This window comes from Glycine max, chromosome 20 (genome assembly GCF_000004515.6).
Source record: "Glycine max cultivar Williams 82 chromosome 20, Glycine_max_v4.0, whole genome shotgun sequence".
Lineage (NCBI taxonomy): Eukaryota > Viridiplantae > Streptophyta > Magnoliopsida > Fabales > Fabaceae > Glycine > Glycine max.
The window spans coordinates 10,709,647-10,724,320 of NC_038256.2; the positions used below are offsets into that span (position 1 = coordinate 10,709,647).

A 14,674-nucleotide genomic window follows, 5' to 3' on the forward strand; every position below is an offset into this window, starting at 1 on the left:
TGGCAGTTACCTTGGGCTGCCATTCCCTACTTAAACATCTTAAAACTTTATTGATTAAATCTTCATTAGGGAATATTTTTCCTAAGGATGCAAGATGGTTGACTATGTGTGTGAATCTTTTCTGCATACTTTGGATGTTTTCATTAGGGTTCATCCTAAACAATTCATATTCATGTGTAAGGGTATTGACTCTAGATCTTTTCACATCAGTGGTGCCTTCATGAGTAAGTTGTAGTGTATCCCGCATCTCCTTGGCACTTGAACAGTTTGACACTCTAAAATATTCATCTATTCTTAGGGCTGAAGTGATAATGTTTTTGGCTTTAAGATTATATTGGATTCTTCTTCTATCCTTTTCAGTCCACTTGTCTCTAGGTTTTTGTGTTGTGGTACTAGTGCTTACATCTACTACAGTGGGTATGTAAGGTCCTATTTCTATTGCTTCCCAAATGTTTAAATCTATGGCTTCAATGAAAATCTGCATACGGGTTTTCCAATTGTGGTAACCCTCACCATTAAAGATAGGTGGCCTATGGATGGAATTTCCTATAGGAAACAGAGAATTTGAAGAGGCCATGAATCTTGAAGTGGTTAAACTTTCTACAAGATACCTGCTCTGATACCACTTGTTGGGTCAAGTGGCCTAGGAATAATTAAGAAAGGGGGGTTGAATTAATTATTAATGAACCTTTACTAATTAAAAATCTATCCTTCTTAATGTTATTAGATTAAATTAGGATTTTACTATAATGTTAAGAAGGTAAAGAACAGAAATAGAAACTTAACCAAAAGTAAAAGCGATAATTAAAGTGCACAGCGGAAATTAAAGAGTGTAGGGAAGAAGAAGACAAACACAAGAATTTTATACCGGTTCGGCAACAACCCGTGCCTACATCTAGTCCCCAAGCAACCACCGATTCTTGAGATTTCTTTCAACCTTGTAAAATCCTTTACAAGCAAAGATCCACAAGGGATGTACCCTCCCTTGTTCTCTTTGAACAACCAAGTGGATGTACCCTCCACTTGAACTGATCCACAAGAGATGTACCCTCTCTTGTTCTCAGTTACAACAATCAAAGTAGATGTACCCTCTACTTGTACCACAAAGGATGTACCCTCCAATGTGTTAAGACAAAGAATTATAAGGCAGTTAGTCCTTTGAATCTTTGTAAGGGGAAACAAAAGATATTTCAGACGGTTAGTCCTTTGAAATCTTTGGTTTAAGGGAAAGGGAAGAATCAAAAGAATTCTCAGATTGTGTCTTTTTGAATTCTTTGAAAAGGGAGAAGGGAGACACAAAAGAATTCAGGCGATTAGTCCTTTGTTCTTTTGGAAAAGGGAGAAGAGAGACACAAAAAGAATTCAGGCGATTAGTCCTTGTTGAATTCTTTTTGGCAAAGGGAGAAGAGAATGATAAAATATAGCACACTTTTGTTTTCAGCAGAATTTTCACTTGCAGAAGAACAAGGTTTGGAAAACATAAAACTTAGAAAGCTTTTTGGCAAAGGAAGAAGAAGAAAGATGAGTAGCAAAGGTTTCAAGATTTCAAAAAAGTTGTTTTAGAAGATCAAAACGTTGTAAGTGTTATTGAAATGCAAGTCAAGGTCTTGCTTTTATAGACTCTTCATGTCTGGTCAATAAAACCATTGGAAGAGTTATAACCTTGAGAAAATCTTTGACAAAATCATTGGAAGAGTTACATCTCTTGACTTTTTATTCAGAACTTATTACTGGTAATCAATTACCATAACCATGTAATCGATTACACAAAGCATTTTATGAAAAGATGTGACTCTTCACAATTGAATTTGAATTTCAACGTTCAGATACACTGGTAATCGATTACCAATATATTGTAATCGATTACATCATTTAAAAAACATTTGGAACGTTGCAAATTCAGTTAAAAGCTTTTGAAATCAATCTTTACGACTGGTAATCGATTATAGGTAATTGGTAATCGATTACCAGAGAGTAAATACTCTGGTAACTTAGAAAAATTTGGAAAAACTTTTCTTGTAAAACAAAATTATGCTATGTTTGGTGTTTGAAAAATCTTTTTCAATACTTCCCTTGTGAAGTCTTGACTTGTTGCTTTTTGGTTTCTTCTTTTGAATCTTGAATCTTGATTTTTCTTGATGTCTTTTCTTTAATCTTGATCTTGAACTTGTTGACTCAATCTTGACATCATTCTTTTGGGCTTTTTGTCATCATCAAAACTACTTGAATCATACTTGATTCATCATCATGAAGCTTGCTTCCATAGAGCTTGACTCCACAACAAATGATTCGCCCTCTCCATTAGATGAGTATTGTATATGGATCATTTTTCTCCTAAAAAATGGCTTTGAAGAACCTGGCTCCGCAACAAACCATTCTCCTTCAAAAGTTTCTCCTTCTCCATCACGTGAATATTGTTTATAGACCATTTTTTCTCCTAAGAATTGACTTAAATTTATTAATTTATCGTCGTTGTTCTTATTCTTATATACAAATTTCGGTGCTCTCCAAATTTTGAGATATTAAAGTAATTTATTTGTCCAAATTTTGCATATTAAGATGGTTTGAAGAGAATAAGGATAGTCAAAAACAAAGATTAAATTTATCTATGTCATTTCTCATGATTTGATGTTTTATTTTCAGTTTTGAATTTGTTCAAAGGAAGGTTTAATTGCATCAAACTTGAATGTATTATGTCTCTTATTTTAATTTGGTTCAAATTATGTTGTAATGACTTTAAGTTTTTAATGATTTACTAATAATTCTTTATATTGTTTTTGATGTGTATAAAAGATAAAGAACAAAACAAAAGGATAGCTACTGCCTCAGAAAAACAAAACCCATAGCATCAGCTAATAACAAAGGAAGCTTGGGCTGAAAGCAATTCGTAATCAAACAAAAAGGCTCTTGGGAGATTATGCTGATGATTTTGCCAACCAATATGCACACACGTTCCCTTCATGCAGATTGTGCTTAAAGGATAACTCCCAATCATAGTCGAGAAGGCTCAAATGGATGGGATAAGAAGCATGTTGATTCTGGATTGAGACTCCTGTGTAATCATCTGTTGCACTGCTATTGAGTCTGTCTCACAAAAGACAAGGTGATAACCCGCATCCTTTAATTTGCAATACGAAGGCCATGGAAGATGCCAAACAGTTTTCTTGTCATGTTTGAACTGAAACCGCAATAACCCTTGAACCCCATAATCCAATTGCCCAAGTCATCTCTTTGAATTCCACCGAAACCAGTTGCACATGGATCTCCGAGGGAGCTCCCATTAGTGTTTATCTTCATAGCTTGAGGTGTAGGAGGGTTCCATCTGACTAACATAGGGGATTTTGTGCTATGTAGCTGCTTGGTATCATGGAGAAGAATGTGTGCTCCATGGTCCTGATCTGATTGTAGGAATACCAAGTGGACCAATTGTTATCTTTGAAGATAGATTCATTCTGAGCACGCCAGACAAACCACAAAGTTATACCAAAGAGAATTTGTTGTATTCCTTGAACATGTCGAAACCAAAGCATTGCATCCATGTCAAAGAAATTAGGAACTGAATCAAAATTCAGCATACACCAGATTTTTTTAGCCAAAGGGAAGTCCTTGAAAGTATATATAAGTATCCATCAAAATTGGGTTTATGAAGATCCCTGGGAGGTGATTATGAATGTCCTCAGGGATAGTTGTAGTCATAATATCAAAGTGCCAACTCCCATCAACAAAGACATCACTAACCCGCAAGTCTAAATCCCTCTCATGAATGTTATCAATTTTATGCAAAAGAGAACCACTTCCAGGCAATGGAGTGAACCAAAAGGAACTCTCCCCAGAACCTATTCGAATTGAAAAGCCCCCCTTGAGGATGTCCCGAGCCTTCAAAACAAACCTCCAAGTGTAGGAGCAACCATTAGTGACTTCCTATTGTAAGACATTGACATTCTTTAGGTATTTGGCCTATAGGATCTTAAACCAAAGTTTATGTTGGTCATGCAGCAAGGCCCAGATGTTTTTTCCCAACAAAGTTGTGTTCATTTGCCTACTTTTGTGGATAGTAGACCGATCCACCCAATTATTCCTAGTTCCACCCCAAATAAAACACCTCATTCTAGAATCAATCTTGTTACAAATGCTCTCTGGAACCCACAAGTTCTGCATAGTATAGTAAGGAATAGTTGCAAGAACTGAGTTAGCTAACGTGATTCTTCGAGCCTGGTTAAGGAACTTACTCTTCCACCCTACAATTCTATTATTAATACGCTCCAAAAGAAAAGAGAAATTTGAACTCTTAAACCAAAGGAAATGGTCAAGGTTATGGTGGAAACCCCCCATCATCCACTCAAGCACCCTTAGCTTGAGGAAGAAAAACGTTAAGAACATTAGAATCTCTTTGAGTTTAGGGTACTTTGATTAGATGAGGAAGTAGAAACAACCAAAAGCACCAAAGTTTCTTCAAGTTTAGGGTACTTTGAATAGACAATGAAGGAGAAAGCACCAAGATAAGGTTTGCTTTTTAGCAAGGTAACAAAGAGGGGTAGTTATATTTATGAGCCACGCCTAACACCTTAAAAAGCGAACAATAGAAGCGCAATGACAATAAAGGGCTTTAATGACTAAGTCAAAACAGATATACGCAATAAGTGCAGATTCGCAGTAAATGAGAAGTTTGAAATTTCTGAGCAAAAATGCGTCATTTTTGCATTAAACAGTTACAGGCAATTAATGTAGTAGGTGTTGAGACACAACTACCCACGATTACGAGTGTTTAGTAAGCCAACAAAGGAAGAAACAAGAAACCCACAGAAATGAGTCATGAAGACGGTCAAATAATAAAACACAGTTTGATGAAAACAAGAGTAGTTATAAAAACTAGTGAAATAAATGGTGTTCAACAAAAGGAAATTGAAACTTCAAGAAAAAAACTGTTCAGGAAATCAGTGCAAAGTCAACCGACATCCCAACCCTTCAAAATCTCATTTGACAACAATGACGTTCACCGTATCAGCTGCTTTGTTTTGATGAGAAACATTCTCGACAGTGGGAGCATCTATTTTGTCAGGTTGTTCCTTACCGGCCTTATCCTGATCAACATTTTTTTAGAAGAAAGGCATGCATCATGCTCCGGTTGGTCAAAATCTTCATTTCTCAGCCTTTATGGTTTTTCTCCAAAATGAGGAGCTTCTTCTTCCACTTCTTTGGTTTAAGAGATGGAGATTCGGTTTAGAGGTTGGATCCACAAACGCGAATTCCAATGGCAATCCATGATAGTGCCAAACGAGTTCAACGGAGGCATTGTGGTGCCAACAATCACTCTAGCACTTAAGTAAATAAGATTCTTAGGTCATGTGATAGAGTTAACTAGAGTTGGTTAATTACGAGAACTTTATGCCTTTTATATCATGCACGGAGGCTGGAAAATCAGTTATCCATCTATCACGATGTTCCAGCTATCATTACTTGTAGCACACGTTTCATGTTATATGATCACACATACCGCGTGAGATTGGTTATTACTACCAGGAAGCCAACATCCGCCTAAGCATCGCGACTAACTTTGAGCAACATGGCTTTCCTAGTACAAACCTCAAGTTCTCAATTGTTGGGATTAAAGCAACATCCTAGTTTACTTATCGATAGATCACTTCTGAAACGGTTTCCCCAAATTCGATTGCTTCTTTATAGAAGTTGCCAGCTCACAATGTTCAAGCATCTAGCTAATGTCAAATTCTAATTATCTATCATGTCTTCAAGAGCTAGATTCAGTAGTTGGGATTAAAGCAACATCCCGGTTTACTTATCATCAAATTACTTGCAGAACAATTTTATTTGCATTTTTAAAGATAAGTTAAAATATGTTTTCGAAATTTCTAATAAATTCTTGAATTTTATGTTTTTTTCTAATAAATTTTTTCTTTGCATTAGTTTCTAATAAAATAATTTTATTTTTGATCCTTAACATTTTTTTAAAATTCTAATAAATTAACAAATTTTATGTTTACTCCATGATAAATTTTTTATTTATTATTAATCTTTTTCGAAGGAACTAATCACAACTAAAAAAATATATCAACCAATAAATATAAAATTTACTAATTTGCTAATTTTACATGGACTAAAAAAAGTATAAAAAAAATAAAAAAAAATTGTTTTATAAGAAAACAAAAATAAAAAAAATTTATTAGAAATCAAACACAAAATTCAAATATATATATATATATATATACACGCCTTAAAAGGTACTTAGTGCTCTGCATTTTTGTTAGAATATTATACATTAAAAAGTTTAAAAGCAAGGTGATGCACACTGTCAAGGATGTGGATGCGCACTTCCAAAAAGTCCCTCCCAACTTATACTTTTTACTCAGAAGATGCATTAATAAAAATATGGTTTTATTCTTTGCATATGAGATGTGTATATTTTTAGTCTTTAAAATCTAAAATAGTATTATTTTTTTTTTTTTGAATTCTGAATTTTCACATTATTTTTTTAATTTCTGACATAATAAATTAATATTTTATAACAATTTTTAATTATTATAAATTAATTTTTAATTTTTAATCGCTTAAATTTATATTTTAAGATTATCATGAAGTACTAAAAAAATCGCTACAAAATATTAAAAATTGTCATAAAATATTAATTTATTATGTCAAAAAAGACTAAAGAAAAACAATCTAAACCAGTATTTAAACCAAAATATTAGTGTTAATTGCTGAGACATCTGTATTAATATTTACGGTTATCCATATTTACATAAAAGACGCACGGAATACAGGAGGAAGATACTACTACTGATTTGACATCATAAAAGCATCAGCAATTCCTCACTACCACAAGTTGTACTTATCACATTCTTCATTTGGCTAGAGCTTCAGTGTTGTTCTGAACTTGTGATCCAAGTTGCAAGAGAAGAGAAGAAATGGCTGGGGTGGGAGAGGCACTAATCTCTGCTTCTGTGGAGATCTTACTAAACAAGATAGCTTCAACAGTTAGAGATTTCCTTTTCAGCACAAAGTTGAATGTTTCTATGTTGGAAGAGTTGAATACGAAGCTGTGGGAACTTACGGTTGTGCTTAATGATGCTGAGGAGAAGCAGATCACTGATCCTTCGGTGAAAACATGGCTTCATGGGTTGAAAGATGCTGTCTATGACGCAGAAGATTTGTTGGATGAAATCAATACAGAATCTCATAGATGCAAGGTGGAGGGAGAATCTAAAGCATTTACTACCAAGGTCAGATCATTTGTTTCTTCACGCTCTAAAATATTTTATAAGAACATGAATTCCAAGCTCGAAGATTTATCTAAAAAGCTAGAAAATTATGTGAACCAAAAAGATCGTCTCATGTTGCAAATTGTTTCTAGACCAGTCTCTTATAGAAGGAGGGCAGATTCATTGGTTGAGCCTGTTGTTATTGCAAGAACGGATGACAAAGAGAAGATACGGAAAATGCTTCTATCTGATGATGATGAGAAGAACAATAATATAGGAGTGATCCCAATATTGGGCATGGGAGGTCTCGGAAAAACAACCCTTGCTCAATCCCTTTACAATGATGGTGAAGTGAAAAAACATTTTGATTCGAGAGTTTGGGTATGGGTATCAGATGATTTTGATAATTTTAGAGTAACGAAGATGATTGTTGAGTCTCTCACATTGAAAGATTGTCCTATTACTAATTTTGATGTTCTTCGTGTTGAATTAAACAATATCTTAAGAGAGAAGAAATTTTTGCTTGTGCTAGATGACCTTTGGAATGACAAGTATAATGATTGGGTTGACTTGATAGCTCCTTTAAGGAGCGGGAAAAAGGGAAGTAAGATTATTGTGACAACCCGACAACAAGGAGTTGCACAGGTCGCACGAACATTATACATTCATGCGCTGGAACCTCTTACGGTTGAAAATTGTTGGCACATACTAGCTAGACATGCATTTGGTGATGAAGGTTATGACAAACATCCAAGATTAGAAGAGATTGGTAGGAAAATTGCAAGAAAATGCGAAGGTCTGCCATTAGCTGCTAAAACGTTGGGAGGTCTTTTGCGATCCAATGTTGATGTCGGGGAATGGAATAAAATTCTGAACAGCAACTCATGGGCACATGGTGATGTTTTACCAGCTTTACACATAAGTTATCTTCATCTGCCAGCATTTATGAAAAGATGTTTTGCATATTGTTCAATTTTTCCAAAACAAAATTTGTTGGATAGGAAGGAATTGATTTTGTTATGGATGGCGGAAGGCTTTCTTCAACAAAGCCATGGAGATAATAGAGCAATGGAATCAATAGGTGATGATTGCTTTAATGAATTATTATCTAGATCTTTGATTGAAAAAGACAAAGCTGAAGCAGAGAAGTTTCGAATGCATGATCTGATCTATGATTTAGCTAGACTAGTATCAGGAAAAAGTTCTTTCTACTTTGAAGGTGATGAAATCCCAGGAACTGTTCGCCATTTAGCATTTCCTAGAGAATCGTATGATAAATCTGAAAGATTTGAGCGCTTGTATGAGTTAAAATGTTTGCGGACCTTTCTACCACAACTCCAAAATCCAAATTATGAATATTACTTAGCTAAAATGGTGTCCCATGATTGGTTGCCAAAACTAAGATGCTTGCGATCACTGTCATTGTCTCAATACAAAAATATCAGTGAGCTGCCTGAGTCAATTGGCAATTTGGTGCTTCTACGATATCTTGACCTTTCCTATACTTCCATAGAAAGGCTGCCTGATGAAACCTTCATGCTTTACAATTTGCAGACTTTGAAACTTTCAAATTGTAAATCTCTTACTCAGCTGCCAGGGCAGATAGGAAATTTGGTCAATCTACGCCACCTTGATATTAGTGACATAAAGTTGAAGATGCCGACAGAAATATGCAAACTGAAAGACCTTCGTACATTGACTTCTTTTGTTGTAGGCAGACAAGATGGACTAAGGATAAGAGAATTAGGGAAATTTCCTTATCTGCAGGGTAATATTTCCATTTTGGAGCTACAAAATGTTGGTGATCCGATGGATGCATTTCAAGCAGAATTAAAGAAAAAAGAGCAAATTGAGGAGCTTACGCTGGAGTGGGGCAAATTCTCACAAATTGCCAAAGATGTACTTGGGAACCTGCAACCGTCATTAAATTTAAAGAAACTCAACATCACATCCTATGGTGGCACAAGCTTTCCAGAATGGCTGGGTGATTCTTCGTATTCTAATGTTACAGTCCTTAGTATCAGTAATTGCAACTATTGTTTGTCACTTCCACAATTTGGACAACTACCTTCTCTTAAGGAGCTTGTCATTAAAAGCATGAAAGCCATGAAAATAGTTGGTCATGAATTTTACTGCAACAACGGAGGCTCCCCTACTTTTCAGCCATTTCCATTACTAGAAAGTCTCCAGTTTGAAGAGATGTCAAAGTGGGAGGAGTGGCTACCATTTGAGGGTGAAGATAGCAACTTTCCTTTTCCTTGTCTTAAGCGTTTGAGTTTATCTGATTGTCCCAAGTTGAGAGGAAGCTTGCCCCGCTTTCTACCTTCATTGACAGAGGTCAGTATCTCAAAGTGCAATCAACTAGAGGCAAAATCATGTGATCTGAGATGGAACACATCAATTGAAGTAATATGCATCCGAGAAAGTGGAGATGGCTTGTTGGCTTTGCTTCTAAACTTTTCTTGTCAAGAACTATTTATTGGAGAGTATGATAGTTTGCAGTCTTTGCCAAAAATGATACATGGTGCCAATTGTTTTCAAAAGTTGATTCTTAGAAATATCCATTATTTAATTTCCTTCCCACCTGATGGTTTGCCCACATCATTGAAATCACTTGAAATTAGAGAGTGTTGGAACTTAGAATTTCTCTCTCATGAAACATGGCACAAATACTCATCACTTGAAGAACTGAGACTTTGGAATAGTTGCCATTCCCTAACATCCTTTCCATTAGACAGTTTCCCTGCCCTTGAATATCTTTATATTCATGGTTGTTCCAACTTGGAAGCGATTACTACTCAAGGTGGAGAGACAGCTCCCAAATTATTTTATTTTGTTGTCACTGATTGTGAGAAACTCAAGTCACTTTCAGAACAGATTGATGATCTCCCTGTCCTTAACGGCTTGTGGCTTTATAGGCTTCCAGAGCTAGCATCCTTGTTCCCAAGGTGTTTGCCTTCCACTTTACAATTCCTTTCTGTTGATGTTGGAATGCTATCATCTATGTCTAAACTTGAGTTAGGTTTGTTATTCCAACGCCTGACTTCTCTGTCTTGTCTTCGCATCTGCGGTGTTGGGGAGGAAGATCTGGTAAACACCCTGCTGAAGGAGATGTTACTTCCCACTTCTCTCCAGTCTCTATGCTTGCACGGTTTTGATGGTTTAAAGTTGTTGGAAGGAAATGGTCTTCGACATCTTACTTCTCTCCAGAAGCTTCATGTCTGGCATTGTAGAAGCCTCGAATCCTTGCCCGAAGATCAGTTGCCACCCTCTCTTGAATTACTGAGTATAAATGACTGTCCTCCACTAGCTGCAAGGTATAGAGGTCGGGAAAGGAAATACAAATTCTGGTCTAAGATTGCTCACTGGTCAAAGATTGCTCACATTTCTGCGATCCAGATAAATGATGATGTGACAATAAGATGAGCTTTTGGATGAGTAAGAATCATTGAAAAGGTAAACCTTTCAATCATGTTGAAAAAATATGATGGCAATGTTATTATTTCAGATATAATATTCGTAAAGTAATATTTCGTGCTTTCATTTTTAGTTTTATTTTTGGTGATCATTGGGGGCGAAGCCTTAGTAAACTGGGTTGACTTCTGCTTATTGTCTACTGATATAATATTTATTTCAAACCATTTTTTGGTGTCATTGTTGTACATTGGATTGTGGGTTCAATTTTATTTGGGAAAAATAAACTAAAATCGGTTTAATCTGGGTTCCATGTTAATAAATGAAAAGCCAAATAAATTTAGTAAATTGTTGAGAGTCGTTGACAAGTTGGACCATAAAATGGCTTTTATAATATTTTGAAGTTTCAAGGATTTATTTTGCAACTTGGAGCATACTTAAATAATTAAAAATAAGTACATGCTTTGCCTTGTCTCAAAATGAAATATTGAGGTTTTTATATTTGGAATTTTGTTGGCAAAGTGGATTATAAGAATGATTGTACATTTAGCTTAAATTTGTTTTCATTTGTTAAAAGTATGCATTTTAATATGTTTGATCGAGATTTCACAGTTGTTAGTGCACATGTATGCTTGAGATAACATAGAGTTCACTTGATAAATAGGGAGGAAAAAATACGTGCAATAGTGTTTGAGTAGACTTACGTAATCTTATTGAGTAGATTGCATTAATCAATTGGTGTCAGGATGGCAAACTGACAAGACTAGATGCATGTAAAGGTGGAAATTTACATGGTTGTTTCCCTATTTTATTTCTGATTTAGTGCTTATGCCATATATTTAGTCTAGCCTTTCACCGGATATAAGTTCTTTGGTGATTTTCTAGTAGATACTGAACAGTGTTGTCAATGGTGGATAGCCGAAAATCACAAAGTTGAAAATCCATTATTAGAATATAGCAAATAACTCGGTCAAATAGCGAAAGCCACATAACGGTTGAAATAGAAAATATATAACAATTAAATATGTATAAAAAAAAGCATGTTATATGCAAAAAAAAAAAAAAAAAGCTGGACAAACATTAACATAATATTATCTCAAAAGTTAAATTGTTCAAAACAAAATATGTTCATTCTCCTCTGCCCCTTTCCCAATATAATAAAAAAATGCTATAAACAGCTGAAAGTTAATTAGCTAAACAAGTCCTAATGACGCCCATAATCAAAATAAGCTAAAAACTAATTCGATAAACAAGTCCCAATAAAGACATATAATAAGAAAAAAAAAAAGCTAAAAGCATCAAGAAAACATCTATTCATTCTGCTCTACCCCTACCCCAGCATCAAGAAAACAGAGGAAGAAGATGAAAGAAGTTAAAATGTTGGACGAAGAAGAAGAAAGAAAAAACAGAGAAAGAAAAAGAAGAAAGAAGCATTAAACAAAAGAAAGAAAAGAAAGTTGTTACCTTACTTGTACAAAAACAGGGGCTTGACAAAGAAGAAGGCTACTTGGTGATTAAGAATCAGAGGAAATGAGAGGTTCTAGAATGCTCTGGAAAAAACTTATCTGAAGTAGAAGTAGAACTGAAGTTAAAATGTTACTGTCCGGTCAAGTCCATAAGTAAAAGATAAAAAGAATAAAATAAAAAATAAAATGAGTTTTAATTTGGATAAATAGTCATTTTTATCCTTGGATGTGTAGAGTGTTGACAAATTTATTTTCGGTTATTGCTAATGAAAGAGTTTACATATCACATTCAAGGACGAATTTATCAGCGCTCTACACATTCAAGGATAAAAATGACTATTTACTCAAAATATAATTTAATCTTGATTGTTTTCTCCTTTTTTAATCATTGCAAACATAATATCACAATAATTACTTAAAAAATAGAAAAACAAACATAAATTAAAACAAACATAATAATAAACATAATATTAATTAATAAATATAATTTATCTATTATTCTAATTCACTTTTAACAAAGTCAACAAGTAAGGCTACTTTTAGGCCCTTGTGTGCATTCTTCAAGCCCAAAACAACTGCTATCTGCACTCATCCAATTCGCATCTTCTCCGACCCAGGACAGTCAGCACGATGAACCCTAATAGCGTTGTCATTGTCACCGTCGATGCAATTTCTCTCAGGATTCATCCTCGTCTGAAACCGACGACGTCACAGCTGCAACCCAATGCAGTTCCGTGACGCGTAAGGCGCTGGTGATCATGATTTTTGTGGAGTCCCAAACGCAACGCCGTTGCAATTGCGTTTTCTCTAAAACCCGCTACACTATAGCGTGATACCACTGCGATAACTGCTATTTGACAACACTAAACTGAATAGTGCACCCTATATCTTTTGGTGATGGATTGAGGTAAATCAGTAAATTCTAAGGGAGGAAAATGATGGAATCCACCCTTCTACTCTACTGTCCTCTTTATTCAATTTAAAAACTCCATCAAATGCTTTGTTTATAAACTCAAATGGGACTTGATTTGATGAAATTGATTGTTATCTATGCTATAATATGAACCTTTTCATAGAATAATACAGTGCTAAACTAATCTTACTGATAATATTGATTTTGAGAAATTGACTAGAGATGACAATATGGTTTTTTTTCCTGATTAATACAGTTGGTAGCATCTAATGACAGGCATGCAATATTTCTCAGCTGTGATGTTTCCTGTTTACTCTATTGGTCGTATGCATTTCAATCTTGCGGTCAGGTTGCTTTCTTCACACTGGAAGGTTTCCATTGAAGCATCCGAACCAAACTCTACAAATTTCCTCTATAACATTGGTAATTTGTCAATCTAAACATGTGATTTGTTGAGATTAATGTCCAGTTATGTGTTTTTTCCTGGTGTGAAATATATTTGTAAAACAAGTGTATTGGATTGTATATGTGATGTTGGTGCTGGATCATCCAATTTTATGCATATAAAAAATTGGACTTTGTATTGGAGTTTGGTGCTGATTGACAGCGTTGTTTTCATGCACTATAATGTGCGTTTGCCCTGTTCTTTTGTTCCTCTGCACTCCAAGTTGAATACTTTTTGTAAGTGTTTATTTTTATTATAATCAAGTTTGCAAGTGATAGATTGATTCTCTTTTTTATTGTTGTTGTTAGGTTTATGGTATAGTCTTGCTAATTCGATATACTTAAGCTTGTTATATGATTGAATATTTCGTATTAAGCGTTGGGGATAAATATGTATGTTTAAGATCCAATTCATTATGTTATCAATTTTAATAAAGAATTGTTCTTTATTTTATTATCATATGTATTGTTTTATTAAATTATTAATTTAACAAGTTCTTGATTAAAATTAGAGGTTTGTTATCATGATAGAGATTATGATAATGAGAAATAAGTTAATTATAATTTTAATCTAAATTGTTTTTAATCGTAAGATTATTGTGAATAAGATATCAATAATCCAGATAGATTAATCAATATACATGTAATAGTTTTTATTCGATAAAGATGAATAGATCTCATTAAATTGCATATATAAAAGATATATATGTGGATGTCATCATTGAACTGACTCAATTGAAATTTTCTAATGGTTAAATTTATCATAAACTGTCAATAGAAAATTCTGAAGAAGAGATTTAATAGTTTTCTTTGACCTGCAATTCTCATAGTAATTAACAAATTATTTGTTATGTTTTTAATTTCGGACACCTAATGTTTTAGAACATTTGTTGAATGGATATTAGATATGATTAAATACCTATAGAATTAATGATTAATCAAGAAGGAATTCATCAACTCATAATGAGTTTGACCTCTATGAATAAAATTATATCGTGGTAAGGAAAATTAAAGGAAAGAAGAAATGAGCTTCTCGAGTCATTATAAGTTAACTCAAAAGAGTTTGAGAGTAATATTACTCTAGAATTAACCCTTGTAAAGATGGACGAAATTATTATACTATTATTCTAATGATTCTTGAAAGTAAAACGTTACTTCATGTTACCTAAACGTTAAAGAGTGTTACTAGATGTCTACCTTAATTAATAAATTAATTTGATTAG

General features: G+C 34.2%; 1 protein-coding gene across 3 annotated transcripts; it reads left to right on the forward strand.

Annotated features, from left to right (window-relative positions):
* The first annotated feature begins 6,813 nt into the window (after positions 1–6,813).
* LOC100807735 (putative disease resistance RPP13-like protein 1) lies at positions 6,814–13,725 on the forward strand. Of its 3 annotated transcripts, XR_005890439.1 has the most exons (3): positions 6,814–10,670; positions 12,712–13,001; positions 13,264–13,725. XR_005890439.1 is itself a non-coding variant. In XM_006605586.4 (2 exons), exon 1 carries the CDS (start codon positions 6,921–6,923, stop codon positions 10,638–10,640), a length of 3,720 nt encoding a protein of 1,239 aa, XP_006605649.1. In that variant the 5' UTR covers positions 6,814–6,920; the 3' UTR covers positions 10,641–10,670; positions 13,284–13,725. The 3 variants fall into 3 exon arrangements, 2 of the variants coding, with proteins under 2 accessions (XP_006605649.1, XP_003556833.1); XM_006605586.4 differs by lacking the exon at positions 12,712–13,001 and having other exon boundaries at positions 13,284–13,725; XM_003556785.5 differs by lacking the exon at positions 12,712–13,001 and having other exon boundaries at positions 6,815–10,670.
* Positions 13,726–14,674: the final 949 nt, after the last annotated feature.

Excerpts from the sequence above, each read along its gene's own strand:
- LOC100807735 (XM_006605586.4), top strand. The coding sequence starts at position 6,921 with ATGGCTGGGGTGGGAGAGGCACTAATCTCTGCTTCTGTGGAGATCTTA.